The sequence below is a fragment of the Camponotus floridanus genome, unplaced genomic scaffold (assembly GCF_003227725.1).
Source record: "Camponotus floridanus strain SB8 unplaced genomic scaffold, Cflo_v7.5 scaffold42, whole genome shotgun sequence".
NCBI lineage: Eukaryota > Metazoa > Arthropoda > Insecta > Hymenoptera > Formicidae > Camponotus > Camponotus floridanus.
The window spans coordinates 86,913-113,920 of NW_020229570.1; the positions used below are offsets into that span (position 1 = coordinate 86,913).

Below are 27,008 nucleotides of genomic sequence, written 5' to 3' on the forward strand. Positions count from 1 at the left end.
TCATGAACGAGCAGTTATATGTATGTGTCGCGTAACAGGTGTCGTAAAATTGACAGCTGATAACTCATTGTCAGAGTCGTATTAAATAGCGCGAAAGCGACAGATGCTAAATAGTTAATGTTTACATTGACATATGTGCCGTGTGTGACTTTTTAATTTTTTATCATATCAGCACGAAAGGGATGATAAAAATTAGTGATTTTTGAAATATTTTTAACGGTAACATAAACGTATGATGCTGCAACAATTGTATATAAGTTTATGGAGTTATATAAATCATCGATTGTTATTACGTAAGTTATGAATTGATACATAATGATTGAAATAAATTTATATTGTTATATCAATTTAAAGATGCGATACAACTTCTATGGTTGAGGTTATAAACGTTGTAGTTAATTTTACATGAGAGAGAAATTAGGAAAAATTTTATTGGAAATTTTAACATCTCGAAGGAAGTTGTAGTTAAAAACTATTAATCCTCCTTTCTCTTTTTCTAGTGCATATATTATATGACAATTATTATACATGACTAAATTTGTGTAATTATGTCAAGAAAAAAAAGGGATCATGCATGGGGCGAAAATGGCTTTGAAGATTGGGTGAGTATAAAAGAGTGTCGACAAATATTAATATTACATTTATCAATTTATGCAAATTGAATTTTATCATATTATTTAAATAAAAGTTATCTTCGTTATCTAATTTATGTATTTTAACAGTAAATATATTTCAGGGTGGTTATATGGCTGCGAAGAAAGCTAAACTTGAGGAACAGTTTCGTGACACAGCTAATAAAGAATTTAAAGAACCGTCAAAACTATTTGAAGGAATTGCAGTATTTGTAAATGGCTATACAGATCCAACATCTGATGAGCTAAGACGTTTGATGATGATGCATGGAGGCCTGTATCATCATTATATGCGTCCTAAAATCACAACTCATATTATAGCATCCAATCTACCATATTCTAAAATAATAATGTACAGAAAGAGTCAAAATCCAATTCCTATATGCAAACCACAATGGATCATTGACAGTATTGCGGCTGGGAAAGTCTTGAATTTTCAAAATTATTTACTTTACTCCAATAATACTAATGTACAATCTCTGTTGACATATAAATTAAATAATAAGAAAATTGAAGACAATGCTAATTCAACTATGCACAAGGAACAAGATATTGAACAATCTAAAGCCTCAGGAATCGTGATTAACAATGAGACTAATATAAATAACCAAAATATATCAAAACACAATGCAATTAATGATGCATTAAAACATGATACAATCAGCACTCATCAATCTTCGAATATAAAAACAAACGCACAATCTACAAGAGATGCTGAATTTTTGTCAACATTTTACAGTAACTCGAGATTACATTATATCGCTACCATGGGAACTACTTTTAAAGATTATGTCAACGAGTTGAGGGATAAAAGTGACGGACTATTTCCCGGACTTGATCGTTTAATAAAATTAAAAGAAGCAAGAGATATTTTAACTTCAACTGATTGCGAATCAGATCCTGAAGATGAAATATATTTTACAGATAAAGTAAAACGCAAACGAGAAGTTATTATAATGCATATTGATATGGATTGCTTCTTTGTGTCTGTTGGAATTAGGAATAGACCGGAATTGCGAGATCAACCGATAGCGGTAACACACGCAAAAGGCAATACATTTTCGGCGAATTACGACGGCAAGGAAGAATTTGGATCATTATCAGAAGTTGCTTCGTGCTCCTATGCAGCAAGAAAGACTGGTGTAAAAAACGGCATGTTTCTGGGAGAAGCGCTGAAACTGTGTCCAAATCTGAAGACGATTCAATACGATTTCGAGGGTTACAAGGAAGTTTCTTACATATTGTATGATACAGTAGCATCTTATACATTAGATATCGAAGCAGTAAGTTGTGACGAAATGTATGCGGATTGCACAAAAATTCTTGAAGCGTCCGGATTATCACCATTGGAATTTGCTACTATAATTAGGAAAGAAATAAAGCAAAAAACAAATTGTCCGGTATCCACAGGATTCGGCAATAATAGGTTGCAGGCGAGATTAGCAACACGAAAAGCTAAACCTGATAATCAATTCTATTTGAGTAATCAGAATGTGGAGACACACATGCGGACTTTAGATACAAGAGATTTACCAGGTACATTTGAATGATTTCAATGTCGTCTATAATATTGAAACATATATCTGTGAAAAAACAAACTCTCATATCAAAAAAATATTAAATTTTTGTACAAATATTGAAAAATTTTGAAAAATTTTGTAGAAATGTGTATATTTTAGAACGAGTATAAATATTGTGTGACCTATATGCTTTCATTTTGGTTCGATTATACTTTATTATATTAGTAGAATTAATTTCTCATCTTAATATTTTAGGAGTTGGTGGAACAACAACATATAAACTACGTAAAATGAATGTGCATACATGCGAGGATTTACAAAAGGTTTCATTGAGTGTTTTACAGAAAGAATTCGGCAAAAAGATGGGAGAACAGTTGCATAAAATGTGCCGCGGATTAGACGACACGAAACTAAATCTGGAACATATTAGAAAATCAGTATCAGCTGAAGTCAATTACGGTATAAGATTCCGGAACAATGGCGATGCCGTGGATTTTTTGAGCAAATTATCCACGGAGGTATGCGATCGATTAATAGCAGTTCGTGCAAAGGGCAGATGTATCACGTTAAAACTCATGGTCAGAGCCGAAGAAGCACCGGTAGAAACTGCGAAGTTCATGGGTCATGGTCCTTGCAATTATATAACAAAATCGAAAAATCTTATAGCAGCTGTCGACGACGTTAATATTATTAGAAAGTAAGTTTTTAATGCTGTTGATTTCCTTGCAACATATTAATATGTTGTACTTGTCTTGCATATTTATAAAAAGAATTAATGTAGATGTGCGCCTTTTGCAGGGAAGTTGTAAACATTTGGAATCAATTGCATTTAACACCTGAAGATATGAGAGGAATTGGAATACAAATATCCAGATTAGAAATATGCAAGACTAAGCAGAATAAAGGCAACTTGATTAATTTTTTTAGTAAAACTGCAAAATTGCAAACATGTGATCAAATGTCGAGTAATGACGATAAGAATCGATGCGACCCGAATTTTAACGAGAATTCTAAATTGAACAATTCTAAGGTGCCTTTAACTTCAGAATCGTCAGGAACAAAAAATATTTTCGAAGCACAGATTAATAATTTGCCATTGACAAAATCTTCCAATGTACATAAAGATGAATCTTCAGCAATTCCGTGTAACGTTCAAACCGAATCGACAACGACTGAGGCAGAAGATAAAAATTTACATAATTGTAAGGCACATGAAAATACTAAAGCGAAAAATTTGGAAATATCTGGAATATCAAGTAAGAAAGCTACGCAAAAACAGACATCTCAAGAAAATTTTTTCAAACATACAAAACCGAGTAGCGGAAAATCGTTGAAATACGAGATACCGCGAATACAAGACATCGATATGTCCGTGTTAATCGAATTACCCGAGGATATAAGAAATGAGATATTTGACGAATACAAAAGAAATAAGAAACAACAGTCTCAGGTCGCCGCTGATCCGGTAAATAAAGTTTCGGATGACGAAAAAAATTCAAATATACAGGATTGTTCGCAAGTTGATCCGGACGTTCTATCAGCTTTAATGAAAAACGATCTGCATCCTGATGTGCAACGCGATGTGCAGATCTATTGTAATATGAAGAGAGAAGCGAATAGAGTAAATTTGAATGAATCAAATGAAAACAAAAGTAGTAAACAATTGCAAGGAGCAAGTTTGTCTTCAAAAACCAATAATAGCAAGAATCAGAATGCGAAACATATTGTAAATAATACTTGTACAAATGAAGCTGCATGCATATTGCAAGAAGATAAAATATTACATACGAGGGACCAATTACGCGAAAAGGACGATGTCAATAAAACAGATTCTACATCGTGTCGCAATAGTCGTATTGAAATTTCACACAATAATGCTGCGATGGATAAAGCCGATACCTTTATTTTACAGAATTTAAGTATTTTACATAACAATGAGAACATAGATAAACATCAGGAAATGTTGATTACTCTCGTGAATCATCTCTTCGCTCTTCCATTACAACAGGTACCACATAATTATTCGTTAAAACAAATTAATAAGTAGGAACTGTGTATTTATGTATTCTATCCTTTTTTTCTGTGAGATCTGGCGCACATAATTGTTGCAATTTCAATTGGTTCCAATTAACGGTAATGTACAAAATTACTCCTTAGCAAGTATAAATTATACAAATTATGTTTCTGATATTGTTATAATAACATGTATCAGAATCCTGTCTTTCTCTCTTTCCTATAATTTACTAAATTTTATATTTTACAAAAACAGCGAATTTTTTTTTGAAACATGTTTTCTTGCGAATATTTGATTTATGTATACACTAAACGTTTAAATCCCTCAATCTGTATGTAAAATCAATAGATGTGTGCAATATATTTAATATGTAAATATTGTGAATTACGATCATTATGCCGAACATTAAATAATTGTTATAATAACGAGCAAAACCATCGAAAAAATTCATGTCTAATGATAAATAAACGTCAGTGTATATCGATAATATATTTCATGAGAATTATTAGCTTATCACAGTACATTGCGCAGTGCCATTTTATTTCGAGATATATAATTCCAGTTTTAGATTCTCTTATCATACAAGTAGAAATGACCACACTTTTAAAAACTTAGACCTAGTTTATAAACAAACGTGTGTGTATAAATCGTTAACGCATTTTTACATACGTATATTATTGAAATAAATAAGAAATGTTCGATTTTTCTTACGCTATATTAAATAAATAAAGAGGGAAAAAAGCTTTTGTAATGAATGTCTAGAATTTGAAAAATTTCTATTAAACTACCAGCAATATTCGTACTCGAGAGTCTGTTCATCCTTGATATAATAAAGGACGGACCTCTCTCTCTTTCTCTCTCCCCCTCTCCTCTTTTTGATAAATATTGTTTAGAATTTTCAATGAAGAATCGTATCTGCTTTTAATTCTTTATAATAATTTCATTAATTAGTATGTACATATGGATTGTTAAGAGAAAACTGTATTAAAATATATAAAGGTGGTATTTTGTTGGCCTCAACATTGAATTGAACGAAATACTTTCATAGGTAAAAATGCAGATACAAACATGGATCACTAAGTCTAAAGTCGTGAATGAAGTGGATTTCCTGTCACTTGCAACGTTTCTTAGCATGCTTCCACAGAAGAAACGCATCGAAGACTTACATATCTTGTTGAAAACCATGCACAGGTAATTTATTTCTATGTTCAGATGTATGTTCGTATTATGTAAACGTTTTCCATTTTGTACAACGTAGATGGATAATAAATAATAAGGCTGCAAATTTTAAACAATAGACATCCCTTTACTCGTTTATGATTGATAAATAAAAATATTCGGCATATGATACATTAAATATTATTATGTACCTTCTTATGTTCATATTGCAGATGTATAACAAAAAATGACGACTGTACTTGGCATAAGACATATAGGAGAACCGTGAAGCATGTTCAACGTTATATGCAAATAGAATACAATAACAATTTAATGGTACCGTCGATCAGATGTAATGATTCGAGATGTAATAACGGTGATTGTGAATTTGAAATCTTGGAAATTTAATAAATTAAATCTTCTATATAATCAAAGTGTAGTAAATATAAGAAACCTATTTACAAGCAAACATATATAATATACTTACCTATAAGTTTTTAATCGAACGCAAATGACATTCTTTGTCTAGAGAAGCTAATAATACACGACTCGTTTAATGCATACCTTTGAAAAAGTTTGCTCGAAGGTCTTGTATAAATTAGTAAGAAGTCATTAATCTCGAATTCGTGTATCTCTCATAATATTATATATATATATTTTTTTTTATATATATACTTTTTTCACTTTGTCGTTACGCGCGCAGGGATGGTGAAAAAATAGAAAGGGACCAGATGAGCGTTCACTACTCCCATTCAGTAGTTCCCGGCGGTTTAGACGATAGATCATATAAAACACGTGAAATACCGGGCACCGTGGATATTTCAGTCACTATTTTTTTCACCACCTAAAACATGATGAAGTCAATTACAGATGTGTATGTGATTATTCTTATAAGTTTAAACAGCATTGAATATAATATTGTAAAATTTTATGCAGTTATATATATATATATATATATATATATATATATATATATATATAAAACTGCATAAAATTCTACAATATTATTTTCAATTTTTGTTCTATATAAATTTCACGTAAAATTTCACAATCTAAGAATTTATCTTTCTTTTCTTACGAATATATGAATACCAATATAACATCAAATATATGGATAAAGATATAAATAAAAATATACAATGAAGAGTAATACATTGTGGCATGCATATCATAAATATGGAAAGATTGTATATGAAGCTTACGTGTATCGGCAAATCTTTGCCGGGAATGGCGGGTGTGCCGGTCATAAAATCATTAGTACAGAACGGCCTGAGCACAACAGAACGTTGACAAGATAACGTTCGGCATGCCGCATCGCGATCGAAATGTATTGGGATCAGAACAATGGGCATTTGGTTGATGGCCCCCATACAGCCATTCGAAGTTAATACTTGATTAGCCAAGTGGTCCGCCTGTCGCAGAGTTGCTATCACATTGGAGGTGAGATATGTGGGCGTGATATCTTGGATTGGATGATGAAGCTGTGGTCCAAAGATATAGCACACACGATTTACGTTGTGACACACACGCGGGATTAGCTTCGCGAGGAACAACATATCTTCCCACTCCACTCCCTCGGAAACTGTCTCTTCGCACGACAAGCCTACCACGTAACTGTAACTTCTTCGGTCACCCTGTAAGTAAATAAAAAAATGTTTAGTATCTAAGTAAAACGAAAAATAGAATATCTTATTAATGATCTTTCTTTCTTTTTTTTTTTGCAATAAGGTCTGTCTTCGAGTACCTGAACTCCTACGCTGCGGATGGGTAGGAGAGTTGCTGCGATATGACGATGACTCGAGACTCTGCGGAGTTGTTGACGTTCGGCTTCGGTCGTCGCGCCTTCCACTCGATTGAGCAATGCGTGTTTCTTCTGAAGCATCTGCTCGTACTCTGCCATTATTTTTACTATGACCTGCAAACGAAAATATTAATTGAATATGTCAATTGAAAAGTTAACTTAAGAATTAATGTATTTTACTTCACACTTTCGTAATACCTGTGTTTCGGAGAAATCCTTTTCTATGTAAGGTTCATCCGCGCATAAGATTCGTACTGCAAGTCCAGGGCCGGGAAACGGATGACGTGCGACGAGCGCTGCCGGCAATCCGAGATCGCATCCCAATTGTCTCACTTCATCCTTGTGAAAATCTTTCAATGGTTCGACTACATGTCCTTGCGCTCTTAGTACTCGTACAAGCTCGCTGTCGTTATGGTGCGTCTTTATGGCATCCGCTTTACCTAAACGAATAAAATTCATATTATTGTTCTATAAAAGTTGATTAAAAACTATAAAAATGATGATTAAACATTTTTATAGTTTTTAATCTATAAAAGCTGATTAAAAACTATGGTGATTAAACATTTTTAATGTTGATTAAAAACTATAAAAATGATATTTACCACTGACTAAGATGCTTGCACTTTCTATAAGATCGGGCCTAAGAGTGCCTTGCCCGAGGAAAACATCTTCCGGTTTCAATCCCATCTCCGCCATCGCCTCGTTCGCGACTCTTACAAAAACGTCTCCTATTATTTTTCGTTTCTCTTCTGGATTAGTAGTTTCGCATAACATCTTGGTTAACCTGGTTCTTGGGCTACTCGTCGCACCACATACTCCTTTATTATTCGTAATATTAGCATTCATCATGGGCGCAACATTGTCTAACGGGACAGTCGTGGTGCCTTGCATGAAATAACGGCCAGCATTCACCACTCTTAACGTCACGCACAATTGGGCTAGACATTGTTCAACGAATTGCGTTTCTCCCTTACGCATGAAGCCATTATTAATATGTAGGGCTATAACTTGCTCCTTATTTAAAGCCTTTTGTAACAGAGCCGCGCATACCGTCGAGTCCACACCACCGCTCACCAATAACTGTAAGTTTTCAGATAAATATTACAGATATATTTTGAAATATCTTTCATTACATATCTAAAGCATTAACACTTTTGTAATAATACTATTTTAAGAGTTTAACGCTTTTATGTGTGTTCATTACTTGCTTACCAAAACCTTTTTATCGCCTACAGTATTTCTGATATATTGTATACATTGAGCCTCCCGATCGCGGAGCGTATAATTGCCCGTAAGGCCAGCGATACCGAATAAAAAGTTATGTAACATCGATTTTCCGTTAGGCGTCAGATCCACTTCTGGATGAAATTGTACGCCATACAAATTCATCTTATCACTCGCTATAGCCGCTATAAAGCTTGACGATCTGGCAGTAGTACGAAAACAATCAGCTACCCTGTCTATGCTATCTCCGTGCGTTAGCAGTACCATTTGTTCCTTATCCAAGCCCCTAATAAATAATATTTTTATCATATCTTATGAATTTTCGAGATATCATTAAAAATGTACTTTTGTAAAATTAAAGAATTTTGTTTAAATATTTAAAAAAAAAATGTATGATAATAATTTACATACTTAAATAATAGGCACTTGGTATCAACTTCAATGGGAAATTGACCGTCTTCTCGACTTTCCCTTCTGGTTACAGTACCGCCAAATTCTTTGTTCATCATTTGCATTCCATAACAAATACCTAGTACAGGAATTCCTATTCGGAAGATATCGGCATCATATCTGGGTGCATCTTCTGCATATACTGAACTAGGACCCCCAGAAATTATAATAGCTCTAAAAAGAACAATGTACACAATCAATATATAAATTCATGTCTACTTTACAAAAGCAAGCAAAACAGTTGCAATAACAAAGTTTATATCAAACACATGCATATCTTACTTGTATCCTTTTTCTTGAAGAGTAAATGCTGGTGTATCAAGTGGCAGAATTTCACTATGGATATTTAATTCACGAATTTTTCGATCTATCACTTTTCCATATTGTGCACCTGCATCTAAAATAGCTACTCTTTCGTCAACAATGTCCATAGCTGTTTCATCGGCACCATTATTTCTCTCAGCACGAAAAAGCAATCCATCGCCACTTTTTTCCATTTCAATGTTACGTTTGTCAATGTTATTATCACTGCTATATCACTAAATCTATAACAGTTGGTAAGAAAAAAGATATGTACAAAATGCATTGACATGAGAAAGATACATGTAAAAATAGTATTAAGTATTATAAAATATATAAATATATTATAAAATATATTATTATAAAATATATAAATATAAATATATAAATATAAATATATAATTAAATAATATATTATAAAGACAGAAACTTTAAAAAAAAATTAATGCATCCTTCTTTCTCATTCACAAACATAATATTATCTTATCTTACTCATAATTTCTGTGCATACTACAATGTAACTATATATATAGTATCAATGTAACTATATATATAGTATCAATGTAACTATATATATAGTATCAAATGGCAAAACATTTGACTTAAAATTTATCATACTAGTAGTCTTCACTGTTATATAATTAAACTTGCGCAACACTATTTTTACTAAATATATTTATCAGTAACACTAATAGTGACAAAGTCCAAGTGCATTTAAAGCTGAATACTTGAGCAAGAAAATTAAATATTAATTTAGTATTTCTTAGAAGTAGGCAGAAAATATCTTTATATATTGTATTTTAAACCATACAAGCACACATCTACATACATACAAATTCTTTCTATATATTTTATTAATTATAGTAAAAAATTTATGAAATATGTAGATAACATAAATATTTGCAATTTAATATTGACACATTACAGCTTTAATAAATGCAATGCTAAGAATGCAGGAGCAATAAATACTTTTTGATTATTATATAAAAATTATTTTATAAAACTTTTTACTCTTGATTTTGTAAAATTTAATTTTTTCTAGCATTTGCATACTATTTTCTTATTATACATATACATATATATATATATATATATATATATATATATATATATATGTCTCATATATAATGAATGAAATCAATTTATGCGCAATATAATATCGAAATATTTTACACAATGAGAAGACGAGTTTTCGAGTGACTTAAAATTACATATACCCATCCACCTTACTGTGATCATAATTTTCATGGATACATTCACATGCTTATATATGCATCAGGAATTTTCACATACGGTGAATCGAATACATTTTTTTTGAGTACCAGCCTCGAAAAGGCTATTTATCTCTACTTATCTTCCCGTTAATCGTGCAATAACCTAATGACAAGCGGAGCAGACAGGAGCGGACGGGAAGGGGAGGCGAGGGGAAGGAGGAAGGGAGGGAGGGCGAAGGAGAAGGGAAAGGAATAAGAATGTTTCTGACTTCACGCATGCAGCGGTGGATGTCTCTCGGGGACAAAACTACTGTACGTTACAATTGTCGTTCCCCAAGACGACGATACGCCCGGTACACCCTATATATACGGCCGATGACGTACGGGAAGATCCGCGCTCGCGTTTCACGCGTACCACCGGTTATACTTATTTAACGAAAAACAAATCTCGCACACACACCGGCCGCGAGAACGCACGCACTCGGGACTCGTCGCTCTAGAGCGGATCTATCGTTCTACCCGTTATATCGTACGATCGGAGGGGCGTATGCGATCGGCGTTGCCTTACCGGATCGTTCGTCGTGAGGTACCGCTCGCGTGGATCACCGAATAAAGTAAAACTAATTACAGAAGAACAGAATCGACAGACACCAGACGAGGCGGCCATTCGATCGCCACAATGCAGCGCGATCGTTGACTGCTTTCAAGTAGCGGTCGCGAAGGCGCGCCAATCTCGCGATATTAAAATTACTAGGGTTTCGCGGACGCGCGCCGAGATAAGCGCGTCTAGGGTTAAATACGAGATTTCCGCGGATCTCCGAATTGCGAGCGAGTAGATCAAAAAGACCGATTAATGAACTACCGCGATTGACAGCTTGAACGTGCGTTTAATTTAATTATATCCTGTGGATGTTTCGATTCCCGCATTTGAAAAATTGCTTCGAAAAAAGAGAAGAAAAATATGATTTAAATTTGAAAAACATATTAATTGAATTAAATATATAAATAAATAAATTTAAAAAATTATTAAATTAAAACTAAAGATACAAAATAAGTTAGCATGACTATATAATTTCAAATATATAAACTAATCTTTAATAAATTGATATTAATAATTTATCTTCATGATATGTCACTTTTATTTTAGTTTTTACGACATTTTAGTTTTTAATAATTTATCGTGATTTAATGATTGTAATATCTTATCTTGAGATAGTAGTTTTAATTTTCGTTCACTCAATGTTTATTGAGTTCAAGGAATTATTGTGTGCTTAATCAATCTTCACTGTGCGTTACATTGTACGCGCGTCATTTATTTTCTTATCTTATACTAATATATAATTTTAATACCTCCAATTAAAGAAAACGTTTAAAGCATGCACAATAATCTTTCTCGTACGACAATTCCCCCTTTTGAAAGATAACCCGTTATACTAATAAGCTTGTATGTCATTCTCATTGTAGCAATAATACTTGCCTAAAATATAATTATGTATTACAATCTAATCTACGCAATATTAACATGTATAATCAAAGCTAATTTATAACATTTAGTTATGAAAATATACTTTAATTAATTAATTTCAAATATATTATAATCGAATTAAAATATATTTTAAATATTTGACAAATATATTATGATCCTTAAGAAGTATAATAATATATGACTAATAAAATATATACGTATATATATACGTATATATATATATATATATATATATATATATATATATATGTATCTTTGTTACAACTAAATTTTGAAAATGAATTTCCGTCAAAAATATCACAAAATAGATAATTCGTATATTTAAAATTTTCTGCAATTTCGAAATTATTAAAAATTTTTAGTTAGAAACACACAAGCAGAATTATAAAATTATACGGTGAAACAATCTTAACGAGATTATTTTCGATAATTATTTATAATTATTTGAAATAAATATCCTATATTATCCATCTTAAGCTGCAATCTTGTAGATCATATCTTGAATTTTTAAAACGATCCTCGGAATAATCGGCAAATTTTCTGATCAGATATTAAGTCATTTATTAGAGGAAATTGCCTACAATCTACGATCTACGAACTACTATTTTTAGATAAAAAACACACACTCGGCGTTAATTTCCAAGTACCAATTCCACATATCGAGCATGAGAGCAAATGGTATAATTACGAGTGTGACATTGCATGTTAGTCAATAATGTATTACAGTATTCGCGTAATGCAAGAACAGCAGTTTGAATCCCGGTTCGTTGATGATCCAGGAGAATGAAGATACCTTGTAAACCAACATCGAGTTCGCAAGCCATCTTAATCACTACCTTACATGAGCGAAACAACCGAGTGTTCGCCTCGTCCCGAGTCATCAATTAATCCTTCCAGGATCTTCCTTCCGTCCACCTGAAATATATGTAATTACAATTAGTACGACGTGTTCCTAACGACTATTTACATAGTATATTTACGTAAGGAGCAGTTCGCCAAGGGCGAGCGCGAATTATAAAAGACACGCCGAACCGAATCGATAATCAGTTTCGCGCGGTACGAATTTCTAATAAAACCAAAAAATATGGATAAATCGAGTCTCTGCTTGCTGGCTCTCGGCGTACTGGCGATTGTCATCGCCGAGGAAATGTATTCGGACATGTTCGATCACATCAATCCCGATGATATCTTGCCCAACGATGAGCTACGAGATCAGTATTATAACTGCTTTATGGATACTGGCCCATGCGTAACAGAGGATCAGAAATATTTCAAGCGTATGTGATACCTTATTAACTCATATAAATTTAAGAGAACGGAAATTATAGATTCTTTTTTTTTAAACATACATTAAAAGTAACATTATAACAAATAATTAATTTTATAAATAATATTATTATATAATTATCTATAATCTCGCAAAATATTAGTCTTTCTTATCTAATCTAGAGACATGGAAACAAAAAAAATATTAGATAAGGCGTAAAAATATAATCGATAATGATATGTTAGAAACACTATTTCTTGTTTGATAATGTACATGTGTTTCAACTTGTTTCATTTATATACATTTTTTTAAGTTACATTTTTTTATATATTATTTTTTTAAATTATCATTTTTTTAAGTTATATTTTTTATGTAATTATATTTATATTATTATATTTCTGATGTAATAATATAACAATACAAAGAATCATTTTTCGCGCGATCTTGTTATTAAAGAGCTCCGATTAATTTTTCGCTCATGTAAAAAATAAAAATGAATTAAGAATATTTTTAATTCGTGCAAAAAAGTGCGTTCAAACTATTAAGAAAAATTACTGTCAATTATAAATATCGTATGTAAAGTTTGGAATGAATATGAATGTGCTATATAGAATCATAGAAATTGTCACAATGCCAGATAAGTCCGTCAAAATATTCATGTTATCACGTTTTTGCAGAGCATGCTGCCGAGGCATTCGCGACAAAATGTCGAAAATGCACGGAAACGCAAAAGAAGAACGTGGAGAAGATAGTCGTGTGGTACACCGAGAATCGTCCTCAGGAGTGGCAGGCGATGGTGCAAAAACTCATGGACGACGCGAAGAAGTTGAACATCCCTTTTACTCGTTGAAACCTATTGACTGGACGGATCCTGACATATTAGCGCATATTTCGATCTTGTACATTTAATTACCTATAAGTGAACAAAAAATTAAGAGAAGAGCTATCTTGCATCATGTGTAGTTTTCGAGGTTTACATAGCTGTAATATATGATACGAGCACACGTAGGCGAAAGCAAAATGCAGTTTAGCAGTGTACACGCACAATTTTAACCGACAATAAAAGCCACTTGGTGAAAATTGGACCGAATGTCACCTGTACATTATCATCGAATACATTTACATCGTGTCGCAAATCATGTCGACGACGTGTATATTTACACGTCGCGTCGTTAAACACCCGCGGATCTTTTCACGAGAATCCGGACTCCGGACTCTCGAGGAGAAGACGAACAAGAGCGTCATGCGTCATGCGTCGTCGTCGACCCCGTCGTCATCCTTACGCATGCGTCGGAAGTATATCTTGTTATAGAGCATAGCATCCCAGCAGAGGGGTGATACTCGACCTCTCAATTGTCAGCGAAGTCATTGCAAGTAGTCGTGAAATGTGATCACGTCGAGGAGGAGGTCTGTCTCCTTGTGCCCAATCGCAAACAATTTTATCGTTCTTATATATTATCGATCTCGCGATCGAGTCATTTTGCCCTGGATACCAGTCATAAAACCGCGTTGATTGTAAGCGAGACGATCGATACGGATGGCGGATAGAGGTAGACGACGCGAGAGTATCCTGACGTGTCTATCAAGTTGAGCAATAATAATGCTCCGGAATTTTCCGGAGGAAGGAACAAGATTCGCCAAGTTGTCGACGATGAGAATTAACATAATCAGTAATGTTCAATTAATATATCATCTTGTGGCAATATTTCGCATATCAATCGACGATAACCGGTGTAATAGCTGCTATCTCGCATAAGACACTGGCGCGAGTATCGAGTACTTCCCACGTGAGCGAATACTCTCGCTCTCTCTTTCTCTCTCTTTTTATCTCTCTCGAGTTCTTATCTCGAAACGAAATGACACATTTTTTTTAACACGTCCAAAATTTTATTCCAGTGTAAGATTCGGCCCCGTCAACGCGAAACGACGGGTTCCGGATGGAAAAGAGAAAGAAAGACCGAACAAGATTTAGTTTCTACGTCGGATTTAATTTCCTCCTCGTCGCGGGATCGTGTAACATCACAGCATCCAATCGTGATGTGACGCGAAAAGACGGGGAAAAGAGATGCACGCCAATTTTGTTACGTATTAAAAATACAAATACAAATGCATTGCATGCCATGAATATTAATATCGTAAGATAAGAAGAAAAATAACGCATACGTGTATCATAATTTGAATTGCAACATGATGATTGGAGGCCGATGCCTATTGCGCACAAGAGAGACTTGTACAAAAATAAGAACGGAACGAGCTTAAACAAGCGCTGTGAATCAGGTACTTGTACTGCAATTTGCAAAAAAAGAGTTTCGATGTTTTTCCTAGCACTCTTAAACAAGAGGCTTTTAAAATTTCTGTTTTAAGAATAGATAGCTTCGCTTAATATTTCATTAACACAAATTTCTCGCATTTTCACGTGCGATCCTTCCCGCGTGGTTTAAAAACTTCTTGGTACAATAAACCGTCATATCCCAGGTAGAACATGAAACTCATAATGACATCATTATGACGTCATCATGATTTTATTTATCACTTAAAAGTTACCTAAACAAAATTGATTAAAAAATGAGTTAAAAATGACATAAGAATCATAAATTTTTAAGTTCAATAATCGCATTATATAATTTTAAAAAGATTATGCTTAAAAGATGTCGCTTAAATATAATTAAAATATACATGAATAATTAAATAAACAAATAAATGCGTAATATATATAAAAAATGATATTATTATGATTGATTCTTAAGATTTCATACACGAAGTATATATATTCTTCAACAGAGTTCGCTAGAATTGTTTAATATCAAAAATAAGTCACCAAAACATTGCCAAGAGTATATAAAATAAGATCATTATGATTTTTCTAAAATGACTTTTAGGTCACGTCATAATGATGTCATTATGAGTTGTTCTACCTGGGATGTACACGTGTAGATTATTTTATTATTATACGTGATAATGTAATCTTGAATCATTTTCTTCTAAAGAATTAAGATTATTTAAACTGTCTCTGACAATTTGCATGACATGCGAGACACATATCGATTCATTTCTACACTTATACTTTGACACTGTTCGAATTAACATATACAAGAAGAACGATCGTCCATTAAAATGTTTCGAAATTATACTTTTATAGTTTCTTGCGATATAACAATCAAGGAAATAACTCTCGTATATGTTGAATTTTTATGTCTTATACGATATCTTGAATTTTTATGTCTTATACGATATCTTCTCGCTTATCATGCCTGAAATTGAAATATTATATAGTCATCTTATTTCTTTTTGTGTGCGATTTCAGATAAATCTGCAGTCTCTCCGCTTATTATTTTCGGTCAAAAAATTCATTCTTACATTTTTTTATTTTAAAATATATAGCCATTACATAGCCATTGCATCTCTTTTTGTATGCCATTTTATGCGATTTCAAAAATAGATCTGCAGTGCTTCTGCTTTCTGCTTGTTTTTTTCTGTCAAAAAGATTCATTTCTACATTGTTTTATTTTAAAATAATTAATTAGATATTTATAGATAAGCTTGAATGCATTTTTCGTCTCGCATGGCTCTTTCTTTACACGCGTATTTTTTTATATTAGAAGCATTGTAACTGTTAGATTTTTAATTTTGAGAAAAAAGAACGCGCTATCTTTTAAAAAATAAATAGAAAGCGAAAATTACAAATCGAAATATAAATCGGTAATTTTATCTCGATAGTGCATTTGAATAAGAATATTCACAAAGATGAAAAAAAGATTATTGTGGTGCGGCTTCACATTCGCCGTCGTGCTGCTCATCCTTATGATCTCGACCGAGAACAACATCATCCAAAGGATACCGTTCTTTGATATGTCGACAATCCACAATATCAAATGTTACGATGAAGTCTCGTCCGCAGAAAGCATTCGTGATTTCGATGCAGAATCAAGTAATATGACAATCAATTATTGTTATTTATTATTATTATCATTTTTCCTCGTATCAAGAATTCGAGAAAGTGGAACAAGTCTATGATTCACGAACTTTGTACACTCGACATACGCGATTTCGGATAAAATTCTTAGAAATTATAATGACAGATATGTTTACATTTGAGAAATTTTGAACATAAAAATAAACCAATTTTGTCACAAGTTTATAAGATTTATTTTAGATATGATTTCACAAACTTGAGAAGCTTTCTCGATCTCTAAAATTACAGGAAATAAAACATAAATTTTTGTTACTATAGTTACTATAGTTTTCATAAATTTTTGTTACTATAGTTTTCAATAATAAAATTCTTATTAATTAAAAATCTAGAAAATTAAAATTAAAATTAAAATTTATTACTCTCTAATGTTTTCTATTTAGTTAATAATAAAGAAAGATATACTTATATTTTTTAAAATTGAAAATGATTCAGTTAGTTGTGATTAATATTGTAGTAAATTAAATATAATAAGTCATCCGCGCTGGAAAAACCAAAATATATTACTCATGATACTCTCGTGCACAGGAAATTATTCAAGTTAATTATTGACGCTTTATTCCTGCAATTTTGATATGCTCAGCGAAACATCACTGTGATATACAATTGCACGAAATGTATAATATAATATGATTAAAATATGCTTAATATGCTTAAAACAGTGTATTACAATGCAATTTTTTTGAAGATGTACTATAACATGCATGATAAAATGTATATAATTATATATAATTATATATATATATATATATATATATATATATATATATATATATATGAAATCTCTTATAATAGCTAATTTTATAAATATATCTCTAATTTATTGGAAATATAATTAAATACAACTTATAATATTTTCGCGAACAATCCTTAATTATTCGTATTCAAAATGTCTCTGATTATGCGCGCAGAAAAAATTCACTCATATTTTTAGATTTTTCAGAAATTATAGAAATACTCATCTTCGCATTCAAGCAACATTTTTTCTGCATTTATTTTATATGTGCCTGTTCTTAAATGATTCAATGTAGGGATTGCTTAACTTTTTTGAAAAATTTGCTGAAGATTGCGTATCTCGAAAAAATGTTGAGACAAACTTCAATATTTTTTATATTTGATAATTTTATTTATATCAATTTATATTAATTTTATTAATTTCAGTTATATCAAACAATGAGAAAAATTGAATGCAACGATAGATATTTAAACATTTTTTTCAAAATCTTTCAATTTAAAATATTTTTTTTTTTAAACATATTCGAGATATGTAAAATTTAAGATATTTTTATTTTTATCGCATGTAATAAAAAATTAATTTCTATAGAATTAGAGATATGTAAAATTTAAGAAATTTTTATTTTTATCACATGTAACAAAAAATTGATTTCTGTAGAATTAATCTCAACACTTTCTGATTTGATGTCTAATCGATATCTAGTAATTAAATTATTAATATATATTAATATACAAATATTTGTTGAAAAAAGTTGTTCAAATCTTACACGTTATGCTTCAGATGACAAACCGGTACTAGGAAGGAACATCTTCTTCCACGAGACTTCCTGCTTCGGCGAGGAAGGTCTTGTGCTGAATGCCCGGCAAGCCTGTGCCGTGGAATCGGCGGCGCGGATGAACCCGACGATGACCGTGTATCTATTGTTCATCAGCAAATCCGACTTCTCCAACAGCACACGCGAGATTGTCAGGCACTTGCTCAATTATCGTAACATCAAGATCCGACACATCTATCCAAATAGATACGTAAAGGACACGCCGTTTGAAGTGTGGTACACTAGTGGTATGTTGAAGAAAAGCCACTGGCCCGCCAGCCACATGTCCGATATGCTGCGTTACTTGACCTTATGGAAGTATGGCGGTATCTACCTCGACCTAGACGTAGTGGTCATCAGTTCGTTGGAGAATCTGACGAATTTCGCCGGTGCCGAGGATTGGGACGACGTCGCCGCCGGTGTTATGGGCTTCGATACGTCGGAGCTTGGTCGACGCATAGCTGATGCCTGCGTGCGTGATTTCAAGAAGAACTTTCGCGGCGATGTCTGGGGCAACAATGGACCCGGAGTTATCACCAGGACGTTGCAAAAGCTTTGCGGGACGATAAACGTGAGTATTGAAAGCAGTAGAAGAGATTGCAGCTCAAGCCTATATTTGAAAAAGGTCCGGAAATATTAATCAGGAAGTATTTAGTATATAGTAAGAATATAGGAAGTATATAGTAAGAATTTATTTTGATAAGATATTATCGATGACATAATTTATTTTGATAAGATATCGATGACATAATTTTGTAAAATTACATATTTTTCCGCGACACTCGAGAGAAAACTCTAATTAAAATTAAATTTAAAAGTTCAATTGTCAGTTGTCTTAATCTTTAAAAAAAAGAATTTCTTTACTTTCGAAGAAATAAAATAAGTATCAATAATTTTGACATATGTCTAACAAAAAAATCATGAATACATGGTTGTAAGAATTATGTATGAGTGAATAAATAAATTATTTAAGAATACTTGTGTATGATTCTGACATCTATTCGACAAGTATAATATGATGTTTACACAGCAATTATTAAACAAGAACTGTGGAATAAATTTGAATATGTCATTTCGTGACGTTAGCAAATTACACGCAAATTATTCAGTTCTTGTTTAAATAAACGAGACACGATAATACGGATAAAGTAAACAACAAAGTGCATTCATTAATAAGAAGAATAAGGGACATGAATTGAATTGATTCGTCCAGCGGATATAGTCCATTATGCTCTAAAAGAAGATTAAAGATGCCGGTTTAATTCGCAGCGGTTAAATCTGTCAAAAAAATCATCCTCGTATTTAGTTTGTCATTTTTGTTACTTTGTTAACAATACAATTAAGGCACGATTGTTAAAAGCGTTATTAACGATTAGCGTCATCAGTTTCTGCATAGTATTTTACATGTTATACGCACATACTAAAGATTCTAAATATCAGCAAACCTCAAGGTTTCAAAGATACTGTATCTAATGCAAACACAGACGCTTTCGTGATAACAAGATATACAATAGCATTATACAAAAGTAATAATTTATAATGCATGTCTCGTGTTTAATATTGTAATTTTTTATTTACACCATCTAATCTGCATGCTAATTTTCTTGCATGTTCCCGTATCTCTAATATCTTAATAATTGTTAATTTATGTTTCATTTCCATCCTATTTCTGTTGCACTTTATCAGTTGCATGATTTTTATATTTGGCAATTTTTCCAATTCTTTTTAAATTAGCGTAAAATCATTTTTGAAAAGTTAAATTACTTTTCTTAGCACTTTAAATTTCCTTTATTAATATAAATACATAAAAATGTACTCTCTAAAAGTGAATCAGTATATTATCACTGGAAAACAATAAATAGTTACTGATTGCAGCAGTTATAAGTACAACCCCTAGCGAAAATGAATATTCGGAGAGTAAGCCGAATGTAAGGAAGTGTAATAGAAGCGTAAACGAAGCCCCTAAGAAGCGTAAATTGAAACGTCGAAGCGTAAACGAAGCATTAAACGCTTCGACGTTTCAATTTACGCTTCTTAGGAGCTTCGTTTACGCTTCTATTACACTTCCTTACATTCGGCTTACTCTCCGAATATTCATTTTTGCTAGGGGCACTGTAAATCACCAGCGAATCTGTCATTTATTTTTGATATCTTCGTTATAACGTTATAATAAAATAGTTACACAAGTTAATAATATATACGCAAGTATATACTAGCGAAGTATAATCATTTAACTTTGAAACATCCTGCAAATATGTGTAATTGTATACATTCCCTTTAGTTATATAATTTATTATATCTTATAGGTGCGAGATATGACGACCGATCGTTGTCGCGGCTTCACGGTATTCCCACCGTCGGTCTTCTATCCGATTCACTATAAAAAATGGAAGAAATATTTCGACACGAGGGACAATAATGCGACATTGAAAATATTGAGCAAGGCAAAGGCTATTCACGTGTGGAACAAGTTGAGCAAAGCTGAACAGGTGCGAGTGAACAGTCACGTGCCATATGCCGTTATCGCGAGGAAGCACTGTCCCTACGTTTTCAACAATTGTGGTAAAATATTTTAAATCCGTGTACATACATTGTAGGAAAATTAGCGAAAGTTCGACTAATAAAACAATATAGGAAAAATCCAAACAATCCAAATCTCTGTAAGAAAAGCGCATCTGATTTTAAAAAAAAGAACGCGTCGAGGGCTCGCCGAATCAAATTATTTAACGAGATAAAGGCTGATTTAGAAAAGTATTCTAATGATCCCGCAATACTTGTACATACGAAAAAATTATATATTTAATATATAAAAATGTCACGTTGAAGAGAATATAGCGTCGCTTTAACAATAAGTATTATCACAAATTGCGGCGGCTATTAAATAATAAATCGTGCTGCGATGCGTAATATAATGTCAGTTTGTAACTCATATGTATTAACGTGATGACCTCGATAGTGTAACATGTTGATAGCATATATATTGATCGCTTGTACAAGCCAACAAATTATTCCTATTCCGCTGTCAAGGAAAAATCTATTTTTACATTTAAAGAGACTCGTCAATTGTATTTTTCGCATTTATATCGTAAGAGGAAACGCAATTTTGCTCATAAAATATTATTCAAATAAAATTCTAATCAAGTTATTCTCTACCCTCGATAAAATCGTCTTAGTGAGCGAAAATCTTCGCAAAATCATCATAAAGGATTATCATCGTTAAATAAATTTTCAATAAATGTCTCAAGTGCGCGTATATATAATTTTCGGAGATTGATACCTGTTTTATAGCAAGATACCGATTATAGATACTGTATTAGTATCGAAATATACAAATAGTATATTAATTAATGGATTAAGATTCTTAAAGTAGAATAAATAATTAATTGCTCATCATAGAAAAACCAACAGTCATTTCACAATGCGTAACGTTTTTGTCGAAATCTATTATGATAAATATCGGACAAATGCAGTTACGAAAACTATGATCCATTAGTACAAATTATCGAAAACAATTAATTTATATTGATAATATTATATTAATATTATTAATATTATTATAATTATATTAATATTATTATCTATATTATTATTAATGATACTATTATAATTAATTATTAATATTATTATAATGAAAGATTTCGGCACACAGTAATGTAATTTCCTAAGAATTTGAGAGAATTAATCTAATAATTGTATATACTTTTTGTGTTCACAAATCTGAGATTAATTTTCTCGAGTTCTTAACAAAGCGAATTAGATCACTTAAATTCTTGCATTTATGCTGTGAATATTGTCAATATTAATGTTATTGTTTCTTGTATTGTTGAATGTATAATAATAATTCGCTGCATATACGCAAGTTTAAATAGCATAATTTAAATACAGACTATCGTAACTTCGCTGATCTTCTTGGAAATGGCTTTACAAAAATCGAAGTGATTGGATATATTTCATTTTAGCTCATCGCATAAAAGCTCACCACATAAAAGTGCCCATCACTCAATATTACGATGTCACGCTCAATGTTACGATAGTATTGATACTATGCCTGTGCAATATTTTGTTTTATATCCGAGATTGACGACAAATGTGTTTTGCGCATGTTATCTAGAATCTATAGACTTTTTGTAAAATCAATCTTTTTCAAAAGATTTTTAAAAAGATTGGTTTTATAAAAAATATGCAACATTTCTATATTAATAACATATCCATTTTTGACGAATTTTTTCTTGCATTTATCTGTTACAAATAGTTTGATCTTGATAGTAAAAAATATTTTATTTGTTCTTATTTATAATAATTGAATAGGAAAATTAATCATTTTCTTGATGGAAAAATATATAGAAATTGAGTATTAGAAAGCTAGTTTGGCTCGATGTGCCAATAGTTAATGTTTTAAACCATTAGAGTGTAAACTCGTTGACAACCTTGTTAAACTGTTGACCATACATATAAATTATGTGTTCCCATTTTACATTAAAGTATATTCAAATAAATTCAAATAAATTCATTATACTTAAAAAAGAAGTTAAGAATTAAACAATGAAAAAATATAATTTACTCTTTTTTGTACTATTATACATACATGTTATAAAATTATAAAATTGCAAGTGAGTTAACGTAAAGTAAAAAATTATGACAAATATTGACAACAAATGACAAATATATCAATAATTCTAAATATATTATTTCAAAAAATCTATCTTAAAGTATTCGCATGTAAGTTGATAGTACAATTGGAAGGATGTTAGAAATTTTATACTTGCAAAAATAAATGAAATAAATTTGAGTTGAGTAAGGATTTTATAAATTTTGTATATCAAATGTATAATAAAAAATGTTTTATAATATTATATTATATAATTTTATAATGTTATATAATTAATTTTATATATTATATAATTTTATAATATTATATTATATAATTTTATAATATTATATTTTAATATCCAAATTCCGATATTTAACTCCATTTTATATTGTACAGAAATATATAGCATAAGTCTCTCAAAAAACTAAAGATTTATTTTATCAGTAAATATATATAAGTACAGTCAGGGTTTCCCATTTTACAAATATTTGGAAAACAATGCATTTTCTTGAAAAATGTTTGAAATAAAAATCATTGATTTTAAGGGAGAAAGACAGACTTTTATTCAGTATAATTTTCGGACCTTGAAGATCTTCTTTGACTTTTAAATAACAAAACTAATCGCGAAATATTTTTTAAATTAAATCAAGCACTTTGTTTTTAAACTTTTTTATAAATATAGGTTCATTGTTTCCACAGATATTCGGAATACGCAATTAAAAAGGGCTTATGTGTATATGATATGTATGATGTGTATGATATAACTTGTATGAGTGGCAAATGTTAGCAAATATGAGGAAGTGATAAAAGATTTTTTATTTAAAAGCTATACTATTTATTCAAAATAACTATCATTGTAATTAATTTATTTTCAAAGATATTTTGATTTTTTTTTAAAGATATTTAATATGATCAAAGATTATAAAATTGTCAAAAAATGAGAATATAAAAATGATATATTGTATGATAATAAAACATACGTGTAGATACTTCTCATTTTTTTATTTATTATATTTCACGCCAATTTTCTTCATCTTTTCTGTTACTTTGATTTTTATTTTTTTATAAATAGTGAATCAACAACAATTAGTAATTATTTCTGAAGTTATACATAATTAGAGAAGAAATTATTGTGGGTGTGGGAATAGAAATAAGATTATGTATGTATAGAAAGATACTACAGAAGATGCTATTTTATATAATAAAAATATTTTAATGTAAACATGAAATTTTGAAGATACAAAAAATTAAAATTATATTTAGTACATATAATTTGTACATATATTTATTTATTTATCGATTATCTAGCTATATTCTGGTTATAAAAACATAATAGAAATAGAATGACTTCAAAAAATCAAAATATAATTAAGATACAGTCATTGTATGAAGTATTAGGATACACTCACTATATGTATATATAATAATATAAGTTTATTTAATTAGATATATATTGAGTTATTAAATAATTATTTTGTGAAAAGTCAACTTTACATTTGACATTGTCTCAAGTACGATATTATTTTTTAAGAAAATAATTTATTAAAGATTTAAAGATAGTGTTTTTTAAATACTTTGAAGAAAAAAAGTATGTCTCATATATATAAAGATCTCTTTTGATTCTTTTCTAATGGTTACCAGAAGCTAAATTTAACTCCCATTCTCATTAATCAGTCATTCTCATTTAATCTCCCAATGACGTATTTTCGAAAGCAATTAATAATGCGAATAAAATGTTTCAAGATCTATCTGTCTCATTGCTTATATAATTGTGTTTATAACTTGAAATACAATGAGAGAGACTAAAGTCCAAATAAAGATTTATTCTTCTCAATCACTTTATTTTTCTAATAAATTGAAAGAAATTAGGCTCTATATGTATTTAAACAATACGATAAAAAACTAGCGAATAAGAGCCACCGCGGATAGTAACGCGTAAATTTTTCTTAAAGATTAATTGTTCGCGAAAATTTAAACGTGCACGAGGCATATGTTTTATTTGGTGCATTTACCAAGATATAGATTCTCATTTTTAAGAATTCTATAAACCCTCTTTACCCCTCTGAAGAGATGTAGTCGAGAAAAATATTTATTTTTCTATCTTTGAAAATTTTATAGCTATATACATATATTTTTAATAAATATACCTTTTTTGAAATATATACAACTTCATACACGTCTTACATCTAAATTTACGATATTTCCTCAAAATTTTACCGATAATTATAACAATTATGAAATAAAAAGTTATCTTGCATGTGTCAGTTTGGTCTGACCTTTGAGAAATTAATTGTTCGATATGATTCATCATTCCAAGATGACTCGAATAATTGATTCTTTATAACAGAAACAGAACGATTAAATGATTTCGTAATCCTTTTTTATGTATGTTTTTCTTTCATGTGAAGAATTAATTGTCATATTGCTTGAAGTCTACATATATTTCTAATATTAATAGAAATTATATATTAAACAATATAATTTATATTAATATTAAGATTGTTTTACTTTCTCTCTCTCTCTCTCTCTCTCTCTCTCTCTCTCTCTAAATAAATAAATAAATAAATAAAATATAAAAGATCATAAAAAAAGCTATATTTGATTCTCCACTCCCATATCATTCGAAGATATTTGACATAGATATTTGCCAGATATTATGATGAAATCAGTGATAATCGAGCAGCCAAAAGCTATTTACCACACACTCATCGCGGAAGTTCTTCCGCTCTTTCGGAATATCGCCTACTTGCAAGAAGCAGTACCACATTGACTACCACGGGAGATTGTATATCAGTTGCGTTTTACATATTTAGTTTACATTATTAGTTATTAAAAAATATTCGTTCCTATTAAAAAAAATTTATTTTATTTAAAATTATTATTTAATATTTTTATTTAATGAAAAATCAATGTGTGGAAATCGAGAAATATTGATGATAAATCGCTGAAAGTAACGGAATATAAACTTTGACGAATTTACAGTGTAATCGGGAAGATTGCCCAACAGATAAAGTTATCTTTGTGACAGGCAAAGTATGAAGAAACGTCGCGTGTTGTTTATACTGTCTTCCTTGCTCGGATTAACGGCCATCGTTCGTATATTTTGGAAAGAACTGTCGATAGAATTGACAGCCATCTCATCCAAACAGCTTTACTGCTATTGGAGTAGATCCAATGGTATCGTGGAACTTAAGCAAGGAGAATGGGGTTAGTGAGAAGAAATGAAAAATAGAGATGTTCCTCCTTTTTTTTAAGTTAAAAAAAACGACCTTAAGTTCATGCGTAAAAATGTATAGCAAAAATGTATAGCATTATTAACAACTTCTGAGGTATATTAATATATGATATCTCACATTTTGATAATAAATAGCATTATAACGATTCGTGTATTTTTCAAAAATGTGATATTCTTTAAATTATTTTATATTTTTCAGGATATAATTGTGAATTAGAAAAATGTTTAACAATTAGATTAGATAATTGCTCGAATTATCGTAAAAACTTGGAAAAACGAAATAATCAATTGTAAAGAAAATAAGAAATAGGATAAATATTCCTTAATAAAAATATTCTCTCGAAGTCCATGATCTATATGCAACTGAGGAATTCATATGCAATTAACTTACGCTAATGGCAAGCTTCATGAGAATAGAAATATGCGATCGCAAATCGCACTAGACGAGTTATATAATTGCTTTTGCGTAACTTACTTTTGTAGAATGTTTTTAAAAGTGTTTTGTACGCATAATTATATTAACAAAAGATATTACTTTTTATGTAACATTGAATGAGCACTTATGTAACTTACTTTTGTAGAATGTTTTTAAAAGA

General features: G+C 30.8%; 5 protein-coding genes across 12 annotated transcripts in view; 4 read left to right on the forward strand and 1 right to left on the reverse strand.

The window, feature by feature from the left end:
• On the forward strand, window positions 1-5,732 carry LOC105257261 (DNA repair protein REV1). The gene is made up of 7 exons (XM_011267752.3): window positions 1-293; window positions 501-602; window positions 737-2,168; window positions 2,408-2,849; window positions 2,951-4,160; window positions 5,215-5,357; window positions 5,558-5,732. The coding sequence occupies exons 2-7, from the start codon at window positions 549-551 to the stop codon at window positions 5,730-5,732; spliced, it is 3,456 nt and encodes a 1,151-aa protein (XP_011266054.1). The 5' UTR covers window positions 1-293; window positions 501-548.
• The window catches only part of LOC105257322 (GMP synthase [glutamine-hydrolyzing]), a 24,473-nt gene continuing 2,810 nt past the window's right edge, over window positions 5,346-27,008 (reverse strand). The window contains exons 3-12 of one of the 6 annotated variants that reach the window (XR_003123239.1): window positions 12,593-12,714; window positions 9,082-9,344; window positions 8,761-8,973; window positions 8,338-8,635; window positions 7,728-8,205; window positions 7,324-7,565; window positions 7,069-7,239; window positions 6,527-6,958; window positions 5,537-6,168; window positions 5,346-5,444 (exon numbers count right to left, since the gene is read on the reverse strand). Coding sequence is in view for 5 of the 6 variants with exons in the window: in XM_025411679.1 (XP_025267464.1) it covers window positions 6,067-6,168; window positions 6,527-6,958; window positions 7,069-7,239; window positions 7,324-7,565; window positions 7,728-8,205; window positions 8,338-8,635; window positions 8,761-8,973; window positions 9,082-9,296 (2,151 nt within the window). In the remaining variant the exon portion in view is untranslated. The other 5 variants (XM_025411679.1, XM_025411677.1, XM_025411678.1 and 2 more) reach the window with 5 other exon arrangements.
• Window positions 12,833-14,151, forward strand: LOC105257215 (ejaculatory bulb-specific protein 3). The gene is made up of 2 exons (XM_011267680.3): window positions 12,833-13,076; window positions 13,744-14,151. The coding sequence occupies exons 1-2, from the start codon at window positions 12,884-12,886 to the stop codon at window positions 13,914-13,916; spliced, it is 366 nt and encodes a 121-aa protein (XP_011265982.1). The 5' UTR covers window positions 12,833-12,883; the 3' UTR covers window positions 13,917-14,151.
• On the forward strand, window positions 14,265-22,101 carry LOC105257223 (lactosylceramide 4-alpha-galactosyltransferase-like). 2 transcript variants are annotated; one of them, XM_020029271.2, is made up of 5 exons: window positions 14,265-14,736; window positions 14,963-15,343; window positions 16,784-16,994; window positions 18,553-19,157; window positions 20,893-22,101. In XM_020029271.2, the coding sequence occupies exons 3-5, from the start codon at window positions 16,811-16,813 to the stop codon at window positions 21,160-21,162; spliced, it is 1,059 nt and encodes a 352-aa protein (XP_019884830.1). In that variant the 5' UTR covers window positions 14,265-14,736; window positions 14,963-15,343; window positions 16,784-16,810; the 3' UTR covers window positions 21,163-22,101. The 2 variants fall into 2 exon arrangements, with proteins under 2 accessions (XP_019884830.1, XP_025267466.1); XM_025411681.1 differs by lacking the exons at window positions 14,265-14,736; window positions 14,963-15,343 and having other exon boundaries at window positions 16,698-16,994.
• Window positions 26,074-27,008, forward strand: part of LOC105257248 — a 3,746-nt gene continuing 2,811 nt past the window's right edge. For both annotated transcript variants that reach the window (XM_011267740.2, XM_011267731.2), the window contains exon 1: window positions 26,074-26,384. In XM_011267740.2, the coding sequence (XP_011266042.1) occupies window positions 26,213-26,384 (172 nt within the window). In that variant the 5' untranslated portion in view covers window positions 26,074-26,212. The remainder of the gene's footprint in view (window positions 26,385-27,008) is intronic.